Source organism: Talpa occidentalis, unplaced genomic scaffold (assembly GCF_014898055.3).
Source record: "Talpa occidentalis isolate TD23 unplaced genomic scaffold, MPIMG_talOcc4v2.1 talOcc4.13, whole genome shotgun sequence".
Lineage (NCBI taxonomy): Eukaryota > Metazoa > Chordata > Mammalia > Eulipotyphla > Talpidae > Talpa > Talpa occidentalis.
The window spans coordinates 64,299,953-64,320,498 of NW_023601322.1; the positions used below are offsets into that span (position 1 = coordinate 64,299,953).

Genomic DNA, 20,546 nt, shown 5'->3' on the forward strand with positions numbered 1-20,546 from the left:
ATCCACTTTCATGGTGGCAACTTGAACTGTGTATCATTATTAATTGCTTGGCCTTCTGTTACCTGTTAAACATCCCACCAACTCCTTGCAACTTTGCAGCACATTTTCTCCAATGCTGGATTTCGGTAATCCTTTTACTCTGCAGGGAGTCATTGATCCCATACCTTTTTATTATCTTTCATTCTTCATAGCCTCACTGCAGTTGTTTTTGTTTTTTTTTTTCCTAATCTAAGTTTACTAGTCGATCATTTTAATAACCCCTTTACATACTTTCAATGTTTCACCCCTGCTTTGCCAAACCTTCTGCCTGCTTCTTGGGATGAAGTCTGGACCTGTTCGGCGCTTGCAACCATGCAGCTGGACATGACTGCAGAAAAATGTACAACCATGCAAAATGATTTCACTTGCTTTGCATGGGTCCTTAATGCTGTCAGTAAAGGATACATTTCCCTAGTTCATTCATACTCCTACAGTCCTTGATAACTATTTTGTACCATCTTTTCTCTCTTCAAACCTCAAATGCTTTCTTCCCCATCCTCATCCCCATCTTTCAGCTTATTTTACTGAAACAATCCAAAGGAAACAACAGCCTCTCACCAAAGCCTACCAACCAACCATGTCTGTTCTCATATGTTATATTACTGTGTGCTTATACTCTTTCCTACTACTGTAGCCACACTTTCTATTACTATGGGAGAACTTAGAAGGCTCATTTTACAAAGACTGAGCTCCTTATGCACTCAATTCTCATTCCTTCTTACTTATCCAAGGCTATCACTTCAGCTGTCTCTTTTCTCCTCTCCTGTATGTCAGTTTTACCCTAACATCTGGATATATCCTATCAGTATACAAACATACAGTTCTTTTAAAATCCTGTTTTATTGTCTCTTTTGCTGTGCAGAAGCTCTTTAATTTGATGTAGTCCCAGCAATTCCACTCCTAGGTATTTACCCAAAGGACACAGAAACATCAATTCCAAAGAGCACCTGCACTCCTATGTTTATAGCAGCACTGTTTACAATAGCTAAGCTTTGGAAACAACCCAAATGCCCAAAAATAGATGACTGGATCAAGAAGATGTGGTACATATATACCATGGAATATTACTCAGCATTCAAAAAAGATAAACACATGCAATTTGCAGCAACATGGATGGCACTGGAAGGGATCATGCTCAGCGAAATAAGCCAAAAAGAAAAAGAAAAATACCGGATGGTCTCACTCATAGCAGGAATCTAGAAAACTTAAATAAGGGACCAGGAAAATGAATATAAGAAAGTGAAAATCAAAATCAACAAAAAACTATGAACCAGAGACACTTTTTGGGGGGTGGGGGGCGGGAGGGGAAGGATTGGGGTCAGAATGGGGCGTTTGCAATTGTATGGGGGAATATAAAAATAAAATTTAATATTTAAAAAATAAATAAATAAATAAATAAATAAATTTAAAAAAAAAAAAAAGAGATAACAGAAGACACAGAGAGGACATGACAGAAAAAAGGAATGATTATGTAATGGAGACAGAGACTAAGGGGAGAGAAGATAAAATGTGCTTTTGGAAGCACTGACTGTTTAAAGATAAAAATTTCTTTCATTTTGTGCAAAAAAAAAAAATAAAATAAAATCCTGTTTTAATCTCTCTGTTCTACCATGTAACTTTTGGTGTTTCACTTTATAAAACGGATCTTACTCTATGGACAAGACAATGTAATTTTGCGATTGAAAAAACATTTACAGTCTTGGGAGTAAGAGAGACTTGACTGAATCTTGATTTTATTATTTACTGGCTGTGAATTTGGATAGGAATGTCCCTATGGCTTAGTTTGTAAAATGATGAAAATAATCCTCACTTCCTAAACTTGTTTTAAAGAGAAAACATTGTAATATTTACAAAGTGCATATTGTAGAATCTCCCTTGAGATTTGCATTCAGTAAATGACAACAATTCATTTTAGAGAAAAGTGACCATTTAAATGGCGAAAAAAAAAATGATAAGAAATGGAGAAAGCAAGGGTCCTTAATGCTGTCCCCATCTCTAAGGTTTTATGATTTTCATCAAGATTCAGAAGAGCGAGGAGCTGAATAGGTCAACTGGTTTTAAAACCCAGAGTCAATTTGTCTTCTCAGTTTTTCTTGTAAACTTGCAGTCATAAAAGGCCAGGTTTCTAAGGAGATGGAAAGTTGTTCTTAACATGAAATACTTGTACCAAAATTATAATCTGAAGTAACTCTCCCCAAATTCAAACCTTGCCAAGCTACTAAGAGTTCATTTTCAGTATATTTTATGATTTAAACAGAGTTTTAGGTTAGTCATAGGTTCACGTTTAAGTGTGCTTTTGCTTAGGGATCCAACAATGCTTGTCAGAACATCTGGATTAATATTGTTTAACACTGCCTGACTCATCTCAATTTTACAATTGACTCTTCAATCAGACACTGCTAACATGTCTTTGCATTTTTATTTTGGAAAACCATATGTGTTAGGTATTTGGTGCAATGAAAGAAGACAAGGATAAATCCTTCCTATTCCATTTCAAATAGTTTTTGACATCTTGCACTTGTGCCTTTTCATATCTATGGTACCTAGGAAATCAGAGTCTTAAAAATAATGTTGTGTGGGAGTCTCTGGGAGAAGAGATTGTATCCAGAAATGCTGTGTGGGTAACTGAGGACAGATTTACAGATTACAGACCAATCTGGTTTAATTTTTTAAAGCTGTATCGTGGGAAAATCGTGTTTTAAGGCTTAAAATTTGAAGGGAAAATAGAAAGCAAAATCAACCCTCTCCAGCACCTTCTGCCTTTCCACCCCCTGCTGGAAGCTTTATGTGAGCTTCTCACTTAATCTTGGAAGGTGGTTCCCTTAAAGAACTGCTTTTGGTAGTTTGAAAAAATAGGACTTCCATATGGTATTTCTGTGGTATGGCACAACAATTAAGGGTGCCAAAATTGGGATCAGCACAATTGGGGTTTGAATACTACTTGTACCAATTATTAGATCAATTGCAGTATCTTACTTCTGTGAAGTAGAAAGGGTTATTTTAAAGTTCAGCCCCATCATATCCACCTTTGATCTCCATTGGTCTGCCCTTGCCCTCATTCTTGGTAGGAACAAATTTTCTCAAACTGAACATGTAGGGTAAGGAAAATGTCAGGCTTTTCTGCCCTTCCGCCATCAGGATAGATGACGGATCCTTGTCCTGAATGCATGCCTGATGGCGGGCACCTGGAATAAGGTGTGGGCATAGGTAGATGGGATTCAGCTGAGCTAAGACTGTGCTTTTTAAGGGCGGTGTCACAGGGACACCAGCAGCAGCAGTAGAAGCCAAGAAGCCGAAGCAGAAGCCAAAAGAGAAGCCGAGAAGAAGCAGAGAACGCTAGAGAGCCCAGATAGAGTGAAGACTTGCTGGGAGGCTGGCAGGCCTCCCAGCCCCCCAGCCAGCACCCCTGCCTGCCATATGCCTGGTGAACCCCAAATAAAAAACCTGCAAAACTACTGAGGACTCTGACTCCTCCTTTACCTGGTCTGCATGGGATCAGAAAACCTGCACTGTGTCCTGTTCCTGCCTTTACAGAACAGTAGTAGGCTTTTCCTATACAGAAATTCTAAAGTTGTCACTGAGAGTGACCTTGAGCAGGTGAAACCTCTCTGAGCCTGTTTCTCATCAGAGAGGTTTCATGAGGATTAAATGAGAAACACTTGACATGACACCTGATAGAGAGTTCAATAAAGGAAGATATGATTATTGTTAGCACCTCAGAATTTAAATATATGCCACTACAAATCTATATTTTATTTCTGCCTGCTCAGGAGGACTTCAGCAGCAAATTAAGATAGCAATTATTTGATTACATTGCATCTGGTTGTTTGAAAGAAAATTTGTTTTCCCATAAAAGGAAGCAAATTACCAAGGCAAATCACAGACTATAAACAATATGAAAATATAGCTATGATAAAAAGAAAGTGTTCCTGCTGTTTTTATACAGAAGAATATGGCTGATATGAGGGATTATTTGCAAACAACCCCAAAATAGATTTTTTGTTTACAATAAATTCTTCATATCAGGATATAAAGCACCATTTTAACCAGAGATTTTTCTACATTCCCTTAAGTCTTTTGGAAGAAATATACATTTTATTGATGTAACAGAATAATATACTAACCTTAGGCTTTATTCACAATCTAGAAAACAATTCCAACAAACTATTAGGTTGGAAGCATATAAAATCAATTGTAAAGATTATTTTCCATGCTTTCTTTCAATAGCAAGAACTATCATTGCTTGTGTTGTTACCAAAAAAAATAAATAAATAAACTTGATAAGTACCTTTCTTTGCAATACAGCAAAGATAGAAGCAAAATTAATGTTTTGTTCTTTACTTTTTCTAATAATTACCCTCTTCCCCCTCACCCTTCATTTATATTTGTTCTGAGAAATAAACATAAGCAAAATAAGGGAAATTATGTTTATCAAAAAACTAACCATAAGAAAATTAAAGAAATAGAAAGAAATATATGGCTAAGGACCTAACTAAAAATGCAAAACAACAGTTTTTCAAATGAGGAAAATTGACTGTTTATTTAGAATGGCAGGATTAGGGTTTTTCAATAGTTACATGAGTCCTACATTTCCTGAATTGCCCCAAGGACCACCAGGAAACAGGGAGAAAGAGTAAATAGGGATAAACTTATATCCAATTCCCACTTCAATCAAAAATAGTGTCACTGTAAGCATTCAGGATGTGGGCTTAAGATTTAGACTTAGGAGTTTATTTAAAACCTGGAGAATCAAAGAAAAGACACTGAATCAGGAGAGCATGACATTTTTTCCACCTCCAAGGTACTCTGCTTTTATAAACATTGTTGGCACTCTACCTAGCATAATATATACACTTCAGACTCCTATTCAGCATTACAAATTGTGGGGCCTCATAAGAGATCTTTTTATATACACTAGGCCAGGGCCTGCAAATAGAAGAAATCTTTGATTGTATGCTACTGGTCTTTTATGATAATAGTGCTGATGCTACAATACCATTAAAGTCTCTTTGCTTACTCTGTCCATTAGTACCTAAATAATTTAACAGCTTTCTTAGCATATTTAATCTCTCCCTTCTTGGGTGTCATTAACTTTCCTTAACACATATTCCTTAGATGTTCACTCAAACTAAGGTATAAAATCTGCCTTTTACTTTTCACATTTTATTTCTTTAAAATGTGGTGTTCTGAATGTATCATTCATTCATTCAACAAATGTTTATTGGGACCTCCTCTTGTGTGTTGAACAATCTTGTAGTTATTGAAAATGAGCTGCATGAAATTGACAAGGTAAATGAGTAATTCTTAAAGTCAAAATAGTGACACCACTTTGAGAGTCACTATAAAAGGAGATCTTTATAGGTAAACTTATAAAGTCTCTTTTTAAAATAAACTACCAGTCATCTAAGACAGAATACTCACCTGGCTTCTATTTGCACTAATGCTTTCACAGACAGATGCTTGAATGGAGAAGAGAACTGTAAAATTTTAAAGGGGAGATATTGGCTCCTGGAGTAACTAAAATCATTCATATAGCTATCATTGGAAAGATCCAATTAAATGAGAAATGAAATGATTTCTGATGATCTTTAGGTTCTCTTGAGCCATCCTAGGATATAACTTTAATGACTCCATTAGCTACCAGGTATCTTAAAGTCAACAAATGCAATAAAGATTTAAACATGTTCTCCTCTCCAAGCTTTACTATAAAATCTGGTTTAGTTTTCCAACACCTCAAATTCAGGTTAGGCGCTCACTCTCCATCCTCCTATCAGTGTCCGCTTACCTATAACACCACACTGAAATTACCCATTACTAATCTAATCTCTCTCTAAACCAAGTGCCCCATAAGAACATGATTATATATGATACTTGTTCAAGATGAATCCCTGGACTGCATGCAGTCTCAAGTGCATAGTAGATGTTCAATAAATATTTCTAGGGAGGGCCTCCCCGGTGGCGCAGCGGTTGAGCGCTGGGCTGCGAAGCTGCCCGCGACCTCTGCAGCGCCAGTTCAATCCCCGGCTGCTCCCCGGCCACCAGAGGAGGGTCCCACATGGCACGCAGACCTCTCCTGCCGCCCGCTGCTCCCCTCAGCAGTGTACTTCGGTCCTTCTGCCTGCTCTGCTCCCCACTCTGGCTCTGGTGAATTTTCTCACCCTTCCGCGCTTCTGACTGTACCCAGTGCATGTATAAACAAAACAAACAAACAAACAAAAAAAAAAAACAAATAAATAAATAAAACATGCCTCTATTAACAAAAAAAATATTTCTAGGGATATGAACAAAGATGTTATAAGCGGTAGGTATCTAACACACATAAAAGCAAAAGTCACAGTCCCTGGCATTTACTCATATGGCCAGAGGGTAGTCAAGAGAATTCTGGACAAGTAAGTGAGGCTAAATCTAACTTTCCACATTAAAGGATATCATTCTGATGAAGAGATGTAAAGATCTGTTAGAAATTGAGATTTTATATATATATATATATATGTATATATGTAAAAGTATGTAAAAGTTTTTGGTATGTGTAAAAATGTGCAGATAGAGTAAGCTTTGAAGAGCCTGCAATTTCCAATCAATGAGGTCTGGGCACACAGCAAATCACTTTCCCGACTCATTGTGGATAAATGCTGCAAAATCATTAGCACAAGTAATTTGTGAGTCAGGATCTCAAACCTTTGTGTACAATAATGATATTTTTTACCCACCTCAATTGGACATTCCTACCACTCACAAAAAAATTACTTTATATAGAACAGATCCTCACTAAGTGTGAAACAATCATATTTTTTCAAGCAAATAATATTTTACATTACTGAACATCAAATAAGACTTAAAATTTGGCTTTAAAACATTGAAAGTATCATGCATCACATTATTGCCAGTCATTACTACTCCAGACCATATGAGCATCTCCAAAAACAAAAGCAGAATGGCTCATTTCTAACTGCTCATAATAAATCTCTACCTAATTCATTGCAGCTTGACATGTTGTATAGCTCTAGACAGGTATAGCTCTGTTTAAAGAAAAAAAGACGCTTTGCCTAGTTGGCTGGAATGTAAATTAATGAAACCTGATTCCTATTTTCCATTTGCATTGCAATGTAATTTGCAGACATATACCCATAAGAAAATTTCTTCAACTGAAGTTATTGTCTATCAAGTGGTAAGAAAATGAACCATGATGTCATTGTCAGCCAGCTCTTTTTCTGTTTGGAGTATTTCCAGAATTGATATTTTTTCATGTCTAAAATATTCCTTTGGCTTTGTTTATTATTGTATTTTTTTTTAATTTACGTAACATAGGTTTACAACACTGTACATGATTTAGGAGTATAGGTTCACATCTCCTCACGTGTATGTCACCACACCACGTCCACCATCAAAGGACCCATAATTTTCCATCATAGTCCACTGATCTTCCTCCCCTTTTTGCTCTCTTTCCCCTCTGATAGCCTCAATTCTACAATCAAATATCTAGAGTTTGTTTGGGTTTGGTTTTGCCCATTCCTTTGTTGTGTTTCTTTATAGTCTCCATATGAGTGAAATCATCTGTTATTTGTCTTTCTTGTTCTTATTTCACCTAGCATAATCCAGTTACATCCAGTATGTCACAAATGGACAGATTTCATTTTTTTGTGTGCCTGAGAGATATTCCATCATGCATATGTACCACTCATCTGTCGTTTGGCACTTAGGCTGTTTTGATAACTTGGGTATTGTAAATTTTGCTTCAGTGAACATGAAAGTAGATTATATCCCTTCCAATTAGTGTTTTTGTATTCACATAGAAACTAAGGAGTGGAAATTCTGGATCATGTGGCAGGTCTATTTTTAGTATTTTGAGATATCTCTATTGTTTTGTACTTGGGTTGGACCAGTCTTCATTCCCACCAAGAGCGTACACCCTCTCCAACTCTTGTTGCTACTAATCCTTTTTTTTTTTATGGTGGCCATTACCATATGTGTGAAGTGGTATTTAGTTTTTATTTACATTTTCCTCATGATAATCATGATGATCATTTTTTCATGTGCCTGTTGCATTTTTTCATCTGTATGTCTGTACTGGAGAAGTGTCTAGTTAGCTCTTCTGCCCATTTTTTGATTAAGTTATTTGTTGTTGTTGTTGTTGAGTTCTTTGTAGATCTTGGATATTAGCCCCTTGTCAGATGTGTAATATGCAAATATTTTCTCCCATTCAGTAGGGTGACTTTTCATGTTAGTGATAGTTTTTTCTGCTGTACAGGTGCTGTTTTAACTTGATGTAGTCCCTTTCATTTATTTTGTTTTTATTTCCCTTGCTGTTGTAGTTGAAGTTCCAAAACATCACTGAAGCCAATGTTGTGGGATGTTTTGCCTCTTTTCTTCCATTTGTTTTGCAGTTTCAAGTCTTAGACTGAAGTCTTTAATCCAGTTTGAGTTAATTGAATTATTAGTCCAATTTCATTATTTTACATATGACTGTCCAGTTTTCCCAATACCATTTGTTGAAGAGACTTTCATTTCTCCATCGCATACTGTTGGGCTCCTTCTTCTTAAATTAATTGACCAAATAAATTTGGGTTTATTTCTGGGTTCTCAATTGTATTCCATCAGTCTGTATGTTTGTTATTATTTCAATGTCATACAATTTTGATTACAACAGCTTTGTAGTAGTTGAAGTCTAGGAGACCACCATTCTATGACACCACCATTCTATTGTTTTGTCAGAATTGATTGGTTGTATAGAGTCTTTTGTGGTTCCATATAAATTTCAGTGATGTTTGCTCTATTGCTTTGACAGCTACCATTGAAACTTTGATAGGGGTTGAATTGAATCTATATATTATTTTTGGTAAGATGGACTTTTTAACAATGTTCATTCTTACAATCCATGAGTACGGAATACCTTTCCATTTCTTTGTGTCTTCTTCCGTTTTTTTTAAAAAATGTCTCATTGTTTTCATTGTATGAGTCTTTTACCTCTTCGGCTAAGTTTATTCCTACATACTTGATTCTTGTCGATGAAATTATGAATGAAATTACTTTCTTGTTTTTTTCCTCCTAGTTTGTTATTTGCATATATATTGATATTTAGCCCACCATTTCACTGTGCTAATTTCTTACTTGTAATGGTTTTTTAGTTCAGTCTTTAGAGTTTTCTGTGTATATTATCAAATCATCTGCAAAGAGTCATCATTTTACTTTTTTTGCCAATTTGGATCTCTTTTATATCTTTCTCTTACCTAAATGTTCTAACTAGAACTGCTAGTTCTAGTGAAATGGTAGAGGTAAGTGTGGACATCCTGATCTTAGAGAAAACACTGTCAGTTTTTCACCATTTTGTATGATGCTAGCAGTAGGTTTGGCATATATGGTTTTTATTATGTTGAGATATGTTCCTTATATTCCCATTTTATTGAGAATTTTATCATAAATAAATTCTGAATTTTGTCAGATGCCTACTCTGCATTTATTGATATTATCATATGATTTTTATCTTTCTTTTTTGTTAATGTGGTAAATTACTGATTGATTCGCATATGTTAAACCATCCTTGCATCCCTAAGGTAAATCCCATTTGGCCATGAAGTATGATCATTTTAGTGTATTGTCCTTGATATTAATTATATGCCTCTGCTATGCTCCATATGTTCTGTTTCCTTTTTCCCAGTGACTATAATTTCTCTGCTGTTGCTCCATTCTCCTTTGTAGAAAAGTTGCCTTTGCCAGAGTTTTTCTCTTCTTTTCACTATTTAGTTGCATTGCGGTGTTGATCTGCACAGTCTGCAATTATTGTCTAAACAAAATTTACAGCAGCCTGAAACTCTCTAAAGTGTGCTAACAATTATGTATAATGGGTTGCCTCCTATTTTCATCAGTGTAACTAATTCACAGTCACATTGTATTAGATATACTCAGACTAAAAGGTCTCTATACATTGTGGTTGAGAAATTGTTATAACTTTCTTCTTTGGAAGGATACTGATGAATGAAAACAGAAAAGTATGAATTTCTTCACATGGGGTAGCTTTTGAATGGGTCACAGTAATAGCCCCCCCATTAGCACTCTTATTTCCTTTGAATGGCACACAGAACAGCAACTCACAGTATGAAGCAAAATGTCTTGTTTTCATTTCTGGACCAATTTAAATGATCTTATTGTCAGTGGTGTACTAAATAACCATTTTCTGTCACCATGAATCAGAATACTCTCCAGGCTGAGATATATAAAATTTATTCTAAACCTGCAGCAACTGAATATGTAATTTAAATTCTATTCTTAATTTTCAGTTCTACCACATATTATCCTAGGTTCTGAAAAGTTACAAGTTGAAAGCAATATGGGAGGAAAGCCACTATTAATGACTTCCATTATGAAATAGCCAGAAGGGAAGAAAAGAGTAACTAGAATGTGAACACTTTTGAGCAGTTTACTTTTATTTTTATTCAGATTCAATCAAAACCAATCACTAGAATTTCCTCTTAAAAAGTCACTTCTACATGTTTTTATTTTGTTTTGTCTTGTTTTTTAACATGTAGAGAAGAAACAAATCGGGGGTAGCTTTAGAATCAGGTAGGTTATTTAAAGGTGAACTGATGAACTCATTCATGCCAGTGTTTTCATAATTATTTATAACACTTCCATAGCATTGACTGGGTGCCAGACACTGTTCTAAGTACTTTATATATACAACCATTTGATTCTTATAACAATAAATATTATCATTTTTTTCTGTTTTACAGAGGAAAGCTAAGTCATAGAAGTAAAGTAACTTGCTGATTATTAAATAAGAGCAATTCAACTTCCAACAATCTGGAATCCAAAATCCAGGCTCTTATCTACCAGGTTATGCTGCCTCTGGCATTAAGGAGTGATCATTAGCATTTAAGGGAAGGAAGAGGAAAAGGAAGTGAAAAACTTTCAGCAGTAAGAAATCAAGAAGTCTCTCTGGTTACTCTCACAGCACACTTGACATTCTAGTTGGATTCTTTTCCTGTTGGGGCTATCTTCTGAATTTTGCCACACTTTTCTGAATCCAGAGTCCTCCTGGGTTTTTCCTTAACTCTGATCCCACCCAGCTTCTACTTGTTCCTGCTTGGGTGAACCAATGAAAAGAAGACCACAAGAGACTTTGTTGCTGTTAAGTGTTTTTCTCAGTTCCCTTGAGCTACAATCATTGGTGAAGGTGGTAAGAGTAGAGCATCTTTCAGTGAGAATTACAATATATGTAAATACTCAGCCTAGTGCCTGAACCAATCAGTGCAAATGAAGAAATACTATTATTATTATTTAGTAGCACTATTATCAATGTTATTATTATTATTTAAAGAACCATCACACAATCACTGCTCTCCAGTTCTTCTATTGAGGAATAATAAAATGATATATTCATGGCAGTGGCATCTGGGGTCATAATAGAACTCTGAAATGGGCTTTTAATTTTCATTATTTTGAGAAATATTTATGGGGTACCTACATTTTTACCAGGTACTAAGCTAAGTATTATAATTAATGTGACAGACACAGCTCCTGTCTTAACACAGAATTTATAATCTAATGTTAGAGAGAGAGTTAAACAAGAAAGTATAATACAGCATTATTTGTGCTATGGTAAGGAAAAATAAGGTCCTATAGGGCAAAGATAAGTGTTTCATCCAGACATGGTAGGCTTGGAAGACTTACTTCTAGATTGGAACCTGAAGTACTTAGTTAATCAAAGAAGGTTGAGGGCAGAGTTCCAGGCTGAGCTGACATAAGTATAAAACTGAAGAAGCAAGTGTGTAACAGCATTCAGAAAGTGAGAAAATCTAGCACAGCTGAAGTTAAAAGTGCAAGGCACAGATGGCAACAAAAGAGGCTGGGATGGGAAGCAGAGGTCATTTCATGAAGGACTGTGATTCATTTTATTAAAGAGTTTGTATTTAATTTTAAGTACAGTTTTAAGGCAATGAAGATCTTTAAGCAGAGGAGTTGAACAGATTCACATTTTAGAAATATTACCATGTTTGAGGCAGGGAGAGTAGATGCAGAGAAACAACACCAGGCATGAGATGGAGAGGACAATTGAAGTTTCCTTGCAATAGCCCAGAAAAATAATGCTAGTGGCTTGAGCCAGAGTAGCATCAATGGAAATGAAAAGCAATGGAAAGGCTTGAGAGCGATGTGGGACAAGTACCAATAAATAGGACTTGTAAATTGGAGAAAGTACTTAGGGAGAAGGAAGATTTGGGGATGCCACTCAGGTTTCATTCTTCCTTGAGGAGTAACACAGGGAGAGAAGAGATTTAGGAAATGCAGTAAGTTCAGTGGAGCTTCAACACAATGAAAGTATCCAAGAATATTCAACTGTAAAATTAGAGTAGCCTGGAGACAAACTGCCCCACTGGAAATAATTCCTCCTCACAGGCAACAGGACCCAGTGCACATCTTGGTAGGCTCAACCCTGAGCCTGAGGGGTAACCCAGTCTAATGATGAGAACAGCAGAGGAATACTAGGGAGTTCTTGAATGACTAGAAAGAAAAATAGGAGCCTCTTTTATTGCCTGCTGATTCATCCAAATCAGCTTGGACAATGGAGAGGATAGATCCCAACTGCTATTAATTCATATGATGAATGTAAAAAGATAACCATAAAAAGATTCCCTGTCTTTGCCTCCATAAAATATAGCATTTCAATCTGCCAAAACAAATTAAAAATGGATTTGCCATCACCTGTGAAGATTGCTTGCCAGAAATACTGAACTTGAACTTGATCAAATCTCTAGACTCCAGAGTGTAGATTGATGGAAAGCATAGGGAATGGTGGAAAATTGATGTATTAATGACATCACAGAGATCATAGACATTAATAATCAAATCTAGATTGTGAAAAAGTTGACATCAAAATTTGGTTTCTTCAAACAAATATTTTGAGGAGAAAGAGAAGGATAAGGATCCTGATTTGGATCCTGATTCATACAAATCAATTTTAAAAAAGCATTGTGAGGAAATCAGGAAAGTTTGAAAACTGACTAGACATTGGATAATATTTAAAGAATTGCTCATTTTGTCATTTATAGTGATACTGTGTTTTGTTCTTATACGTTGTTGTATTTTAGAACTCTATAGTATAGAATAGTACAGTAGATGAATGAAGCAACTGATATCTGAAATTTGCTTCACAATAAGTCAGTGCAGACAGGAAGTAAAGAAGGAATATAGAGGAAACAAGATTGGTCTTACAATAATACTTGTAATGATTGAAGCTGGGTGTCTCTTTGAATGCAGCTGAAAAATTCTATGATACATTTTTTTAACTGGACTTGCCAAGAAATGTAGTATTTGAGGAAAGCAATAGCAAAGACCAAAGAAAAAAGAGCAACTATCAGTTGTGCTGTAGAAACTGAGCATTCATCTGTCAGTTTCCGCAGAACCTTTCTATGCATTGGGCTGGCACTCTCTCCTGTAAAGCACTCCTCCCCATAATTTGTGTTTGGCGGTATTCCAAATGGAGCTTTGTAGCACATTTTCAGCTATTCCATTTCTAATTTTTTTATAAGATCTAAGCCTCATTAGTCCATTAGACACATTTGTTCTATCCTTTCCAGTCATATATATTTTTAACACATCAAGGCATTTGGGGGCAATCTTTGAGAGCTCCTCTTTCTGCTCAGAAACTGACACTTCTCCTATAGCCAAATTCATTCAGTGATAGCATAGACCTAAAAACTGTTTTAATCACCTCACAAAGGTTTGGGCTTAGGTATGAGATCTTGTTTCTCATGAAAGTAAAAACAGTATAAAAATATTTGGTAACGTGCTTACACCACTGTCATATTGAGCCCAACATCTAGAGCACAGCATCTTAAAGAGTTAAGAAAAAAATTACATAGACCACCCTTACCCCTAATCATCACCTGTAGCATCCAATATCTGCACAAACAGGGTCTAAATGGATTTCACAATGAAGCCTTATACTTAAATTGTGATTTTTAAAAATTTACTAATTAAGAAATCTCTTGTCTTAAGAACACCCACTTTGGGGTACAAAGTCACCTGATGCACAACTGCTAAAAGGTTTCTTATGTACAAATACCCTTGAGAAAAGTACACCATGAGTTGAAAGTATTCAACATATACTCTGACAATAACTCTTGATTATGGCATAGAGACAAAGAACCTGAAAGTAGAAATGATTAAGACAGTGGAAAAGAAAGTATCTGAGGTGGAAAAGACAGAAAAAGTCACAGAAAGAGAAGTGGGTGGTGATAAAGACATATGTGCCAATGTCATTTCTCTATGGGCAATAAAAATCAAAGCTATTATTGTTCTTTTTTTTTTTTTGAGTAATCAGGGAAAAAGAGCTAGAGTTATTTCATGATAGTTACATTTCCACCTGTTTTCCTATAAAAAACACCTCCTCTTTTTGAAGACTTTAACATCAATGCTTGGTAAGTTATTCACAGTGGCCAGAACCACATATCCTTTACAATATAAGTTCATGCAACTGAATTCTAACTGAGAAGTCATTTTTGACCTACTTTTCTCCAACATCCTATCTCAACAGCCTTGGTGATATATACTTTACACAAAATAATCTAGAGTCTTTTGTGAAAACAAACATTTAAATTTAAGAAAATGAAGAGAGGAGGCAAAGGAAGAAAAGAAAATTTAAAATGCACCTACATGCAGCAATTTGTTGAAAAGGTGATAAATTGGTGTCTTTCTCTAAAGCTCACAAAAATCTGAAGAGCACAGAGTATATGTTTTTGAAGTAAGCATCTGATGAATTCAGCTCCCTATTTGTGGAGATGTTATCATGGCTTATTTGAGGCAAATGCCTTTAAATCTGAGTGCTTTCAGACATTTGTCTGAAGTAACTCACTTATGAGTAGGCTTAAGGAAATGTGCATAATTCTCTCTAACCAAGAACAATCTTCCCACTCTCTCGGGCATTGGAAAATGGCTCTGAATAAGAGGTTCATTTATTTCTATGCACAGTGATTTTGTTCCTAAGTGGTGTGGATGGTTATTGAATATCTGGTTCAGGATTGGGACTTCTCTTTTCCAAATTACTTAGTTCCCATTTCATTTAGTGGTGAATCAAGTAGGCATTGTCTGCTGTTTATGATACTGCCTTTGATGAAATACTTAAAGAGAAAAGAGAAGTAATTATTTAGCTAGTTGGGTGGGAAAGGAGAAAAGCTATCTTCTTATAGTTTTAAAATTAAAATAAAGAACATATCTAAAATATTTTGTGAAGCAATCTTATGACACATTTATTTTTTTTTCCTGTGTGTCTATATCTGTTACATTTTATTGATTGCAGATATTGTACAACCAATAACATACTGTGTTGTGGTATGTGAGTGATATGGGCAAACACATTTCCTACCTACATCTTGAGCATATACCAACACCTGTTGACTTTTTAGTTATTCATAACGCTACATTAACAAAAAATTCAAAATAATCAGATATTGGCCATCACTGTAGGTCTATATGAAGATTAAATAAGGCAAGAGTTAATAATTTTAAAAAAAAAAAACAGTTAATAACTGACAGAGGGATTTTGGTATCCCAGCTGCCCTTAAAAAACTGAAAGACAGATAAGCAAATGGAGTTTCTCTATGACTGTCAATCACTGTATGCAATATATTAACTTCTCTTTCATTATTTTTGTACTGTGATATGGATCCAGGCAGTGACTTTGCATTATCCCCAGGTTACTAGAAGATCCTGGTTGCTTCAAGTTAGTTCCTTAGATCTAAGCAATTAGATTCTTCTAATATAGCTCTTCTAATATAAATTCTAAATATAATAACATAGATATACGTATAGATATTGAGTTCCTATGCAATGAGCATCTTGCATACAGTCAACTCCCTGCTTTAAAGTACCTCCCATGGTTTCAGCCCATTAACCCAAGCACAACAGCTTGATGAATTAATGCTTATATAGGCACAGTTGGCAGCTTCTAATTAAATAATTATGGTTAAGCAGCTGCATGGAAGCTGTTATGCACCCTAGAAAGCCAGCTGTCAGTTTTATTGGCCCTAAGACAGAGGAAGAGTTAATACTTAGCTCAGAATGTTAGGTACAAAGAGGAAGTATATCATATGCATTATATATATGCTGTGCAATATGAGGTTCCTGTGTGTTTGTGTTGCCTTTCTGTGGAGTGATGGAAGCACACTGCTCCTCAGCAACTCTAGCATTCCAACAAAGAAGGAAGCAACTCTATGTTCAGGAGAATAGAGCCTGTCCAGAGCAATCTAAAGAGAACACAGTGTTAGATGGATGAAGCTTTGATAACCACAGAAATGCCATTGAGCTCGTAAGCAATTATATTAAATTCTGAGTCTCATTTAGATGAGTAAGTGTTTAGAAAAATCTACTGTGGTCTTTGTTGGAGAATATGACTGGTATGATTTCATTTATTTGATTAAAGCTTCTTAAGATGCTTTTTTCAAATAGTAGAAATTTGAAAAAAAAAAAAAAGGAAAATATCACAAAATCTACATTTGAAATCTTTCTAAGACATCTTTTTCAATACATTTGGAGAATATATTTCTTCTACAGAGTCACAGGTAATGTCATATTCCTTTATGGAAAACTAAAAGGCTTAGAGTCTTACTTATCTCTACACTGGTGGGAATTCACCAACCGAAAGGAAGCAATGTCTGGCAACCAAGCTCTAGCACAGAGAAAGATACAAATCATAGATAAAGGCCAGAGATAACATTATCATACCAAATAATGCATGTTACTGCATACCAATATACTCCTGAACTAACAGCTGATTTCACTTTTCTCCATGGGTGGCTTTTCCCATGCAATCCAAGTGTTTCACTTCTGAAAACCAAATGTGTGATAATCCACTTATTAAATTCATTTGTACCTTTATCTTTAAAGAAATTTAGACATTTTAGGCCTCCAAATTTGGGGATTTGCTCTAAAATAAAAACAGAAGAGATCCAAATGTTAACTATTTTTATGGAATTCATTAACCCAACTCCCAGGCCAGGCCTGGGAAAACTCAGCAGTTAAATCAAGGATTAAACTTTACATGCTAATTTATTGTTCTCCCTTCAGAGATCAGTAGCTTATAGCTTATTTAGAATATTTCATGAAACAGGGCAATCTGTACATAAGCTGTTATTTAAGCAGATGGATTGACCTCTAAAAAACCCTTACTTTGAAAGCTTCGGTATAATTTTTGTCTTATCTCTTTCTCCTCTGGTTTCCTCTTATGTCAGTAATTCTATCACCGAAGCTATCTGAAGATGTTTTCGTGTGACTGACAGTTCTCAAGGATCTAGTTCCTTTAAGATATATCTTAAATGAAGTTCAGCTTAATTAAGTCTGCAGTGCAACTCAAGTCTTGGTACAAAATGCTAAAGAATCAAACAACAGATTTATTAAGCCCATAAAAGTAAATTTCAGACAGGAAAGGGGGCAGGGTAGAGAGGGGGCCTTTCATCAGTCTATACTGCCATCTAGCCAAGACCACGTCATTCCATGCAGCATCCATTTGTGTTTTCAAAGCCCCTGATGAAAACAAGTCTTCAGCAACCAACTTAATAGACCCCAAAGTTCAGATGAAAGAACAGACAGAGCATTTCATCTATGCTGAGTCTACCAGCCTCCGATAGGCCAACATCTAAGTTCAATCATCAACCAGCTCTTCACAATGTAATATCCAGCAAGCAGACGTACACGTCTGTTTTCATCCCACATATTACCTATACCAGCATCGGTTGCATCTTGTGATTTTTGAGTTGATTAAATAGTCTTTGACCTCATTCAAAAAATAGATAACAATTGCCTTAGGTAAGACATGAGAGCTGAATTATAGCCTCTAACGCTCTAGCTATAACTTGAGGGTGAAAAAAAATCTCAAAATAGTATTCCTTAGACATTAACTGAGCATGCAGACCACAGACATCTGTTAAGAGAATCAATACATAGGAAAAGTAAAAAGAACCCTTTTTACTTACGGTAGAAGACATATTCAGTGTAGCTTGACCAGATCTTGTCATCTGTATATTGGTTGACGAAAGATGCTGTCACTGAGGAGTTACAGGCCACCATGTGGAATCCACACTCTGACAACATATCAAAAGCCCTTTCCAGATGCTTAAATTTGAGATAAAATCGGGAGGTGTATCTTTCAGGGGCTCGATCAGGGTCTCTACTCTCATTCAAAGTATCGCCAAAGACTTCTTTTGCCAAGGAAATCCTTCCACAAACCAAAATCCGGGGAACTCTCCGAAATTTGGCATCTGCCTGCCCTTCTCTGCCCATGGTGCAGGACCCCCGATAACCAACAGTAATGAAACCCCACTTGCGGTCTGCAGGGAGCAGTGAGGAAGGGGGGCAGATTCTTGTGTCGCTTCCTTGGGAGGCATCTTCAAAGTCACTGTGGCAGAATTCTTCTGGGCTTTGTTTGATTTCATCGGGGGTCAGGAGTTTGACCAAGTCTGGGAGCTGGAAGTACTCAGCTTCCCTTTTCAGCCTTCCCCTTTCTGGAAAGTGATCAGGCAGGACCACCTGCCTGTCCCTGAGGTAGTCCAGAATATAACGGAACAAGAATCCATCTCTGTCAATGAAAAACCTTCCTTTGGAGTCCTTGGCTATATCGTTAGCAGTGTCTCTTTTTGGGGAGAACATTTTCCACAGGAGGGAATGAGGGATGCTTATTAATGTGGAATGGCGAGTGAAATAAACTTGACCCCCGACATTCAGCTCCACAACCTCGGGGAAGGAGTTGGGAACGGCGGCCCCTTGTTCTCGAGGATAATAACGACTACAATTTCCACTCAGAGCCATTGTCCCTTTCTTCTTCTTCTCCTATTTTGATTTAAAGGTGCAATCCAGTGGAGTCACAGCCTTATCATTTGCATCAACTTGGAGGAAGAAGGATGCTAACTTGTTAAGAACAAGCTCCTCTCCCCAGTTTTTCCCCCCCAAAAAGCAAAATTTAGGAGAGTCCACAGGTGAAGTGATGCTGCAAATGAAGTTGAAACCCTGGCTGATGGTGAGCTATTACTTCATGGAATGTAATCAACTCATCTCCATCCAATCTTCCTCCAGCTCAGTAGACAAGGCAGGCCAAGTCTCCAGTTACTCAGAGGTCTGTCTGAAGGAAAAGAAAGAAAATTATTTCCTCAAGCCCAGCATGAGTGGAGAGAGGAGAAGGAGAGGGAGGGAGGGATAAGGAGGGAGGAAGGGAGAGATTATTTTACATAAGCAGCCCTGAAACTACTGGTTTCAGCCTTTCTTCAGATAAATTGTTGCTTCTCTCATGCTATTTTGTGTCTACATGTTTATCCACATGCATCTGTCCCCATCAGTATTAAGCACGTTTCTATTTTGAATTCTGCATTAAAAGGGAATATGCCATTTTCAACTTCTAAGATGAGTTTTTGTTTTTTGCAGCTGAACAGGTACAGCAGTACACCTTGGAGCTTACCTTAATAAGTGCTGGAGACCCAGTTCTTGTGAAGAAATAACCCATTTGCAAAACAGTCAAAATCCACAGCCACACGGAGTCTGGAGCTTGTCAAATCCCGAAGAGGTAAAGGACAGAGGTATCAATGAAAAGTGCCAGAGAGATGTGCTCTTTGAAGATAATGATTTTTATATATTAAATATTCATACAAATGTATATTTGTCAGTCTGTGTGTATTTATACATTCACTCCAATCTCAAGTTAAAAACAAGTGACAAAAAAGTTAAGCTGGGATGAGAAGTGGTTGGTTTGAAAGAAGCAGAGCTGAGAAAAATGCTCACCGAAAGCTTCTCCAGAAAAAAAATAATAATAATAATAATAACCAAACCTTTAGAAAGAATCCTTAAAACAGAAGAGAGTTGCAAGAGGTGCCCGGTGGGACTTAGAAGCTCTTCAGAAAGCCCAGAAGCAGAAAGACAGAGGTGCCCCGCTGGGGTCCCAGGTAGCCACCCCACCTGCCGGCAAGGGCAGACGGGCCCCCATGTTCCCGGCCAGGTGGGAGCCGGTGGGAGCCGGCGGCCGCCGCAGCGCAGAGATGCCGGCCTGGGGCTCGGGGCTCCGGCTTCACTGGCGGCGGAGCTGGGTGGTTCCACAGTTCCCAGTGCAGTTCGGATGCTGTTGTTTCAGCAGTGCAGGCAAGAAACCATCCAGGGAAATGACTATTACATCATCTTAAAGGAATATGGCTTGGAGAAAGCGGAGGCAGCTCCGAGTCACGTCCTCCACGGTGACAGGTCGCCAGGACCGCACGGGGACGCCACCCTCGCGCCGGGCACCGACTCCGGGCGCGCGGGACTCGGGGCGGGGACGCAGCCGCGCTCGCAGCCACTTCCCGCCCTGTCCTGTCCCGGAGTTGGAGTTGGCCAGGACCTTTCCTTTGCCCTTCTAGTCCTGGCCTCCACCACCACCACCATTCCTCAGAAATAATCCCCACCCCCGTGGTGAGATAAACACAAATGATTTTTCATTTGAGAAATCCACAAACCGTTTGCACATGTATTGAATTTCTGTTGAAAGGCAGATTTCTCCT

At 37.2% G+C, this 20,546-nt stretch overlaps 1 protein-coding gene across 1 annotated transcript in view; it reads right to left on the bottom strand.

The window, feature by feature from the left end:
* The window catches only part of KCTD16 (potassium channel tetramerization domain containing 16), a 259,609-nt gene extending 239,339 nt beyond the window's left edge, over nucleotides 1-20,270 (bottom strand). Inside the window, exons 1-2 of the mRNA XM_054694285.1 lie at nucleotides 19,478-20,270; nucleotides 18,003-19,144 (exon numbers count right to left, since the gene is read on the bottom strand). Of these exons, the coding sequence (XP_054550260.1) occupies nucleotides 18,003-18,834 (832 nt within the window). The 5' untranslated portion in view covers nucleotides 18,835-19,144; nucleotides 19,478-20,270. The remainder of the gene's footprint in view (nucleotides 1-18,002; nucleotides 19,145-19,477) is intronic.
* Between the last annotated feature and the right edge of the window lie 276 nt (nucleotides 20,271-20,546).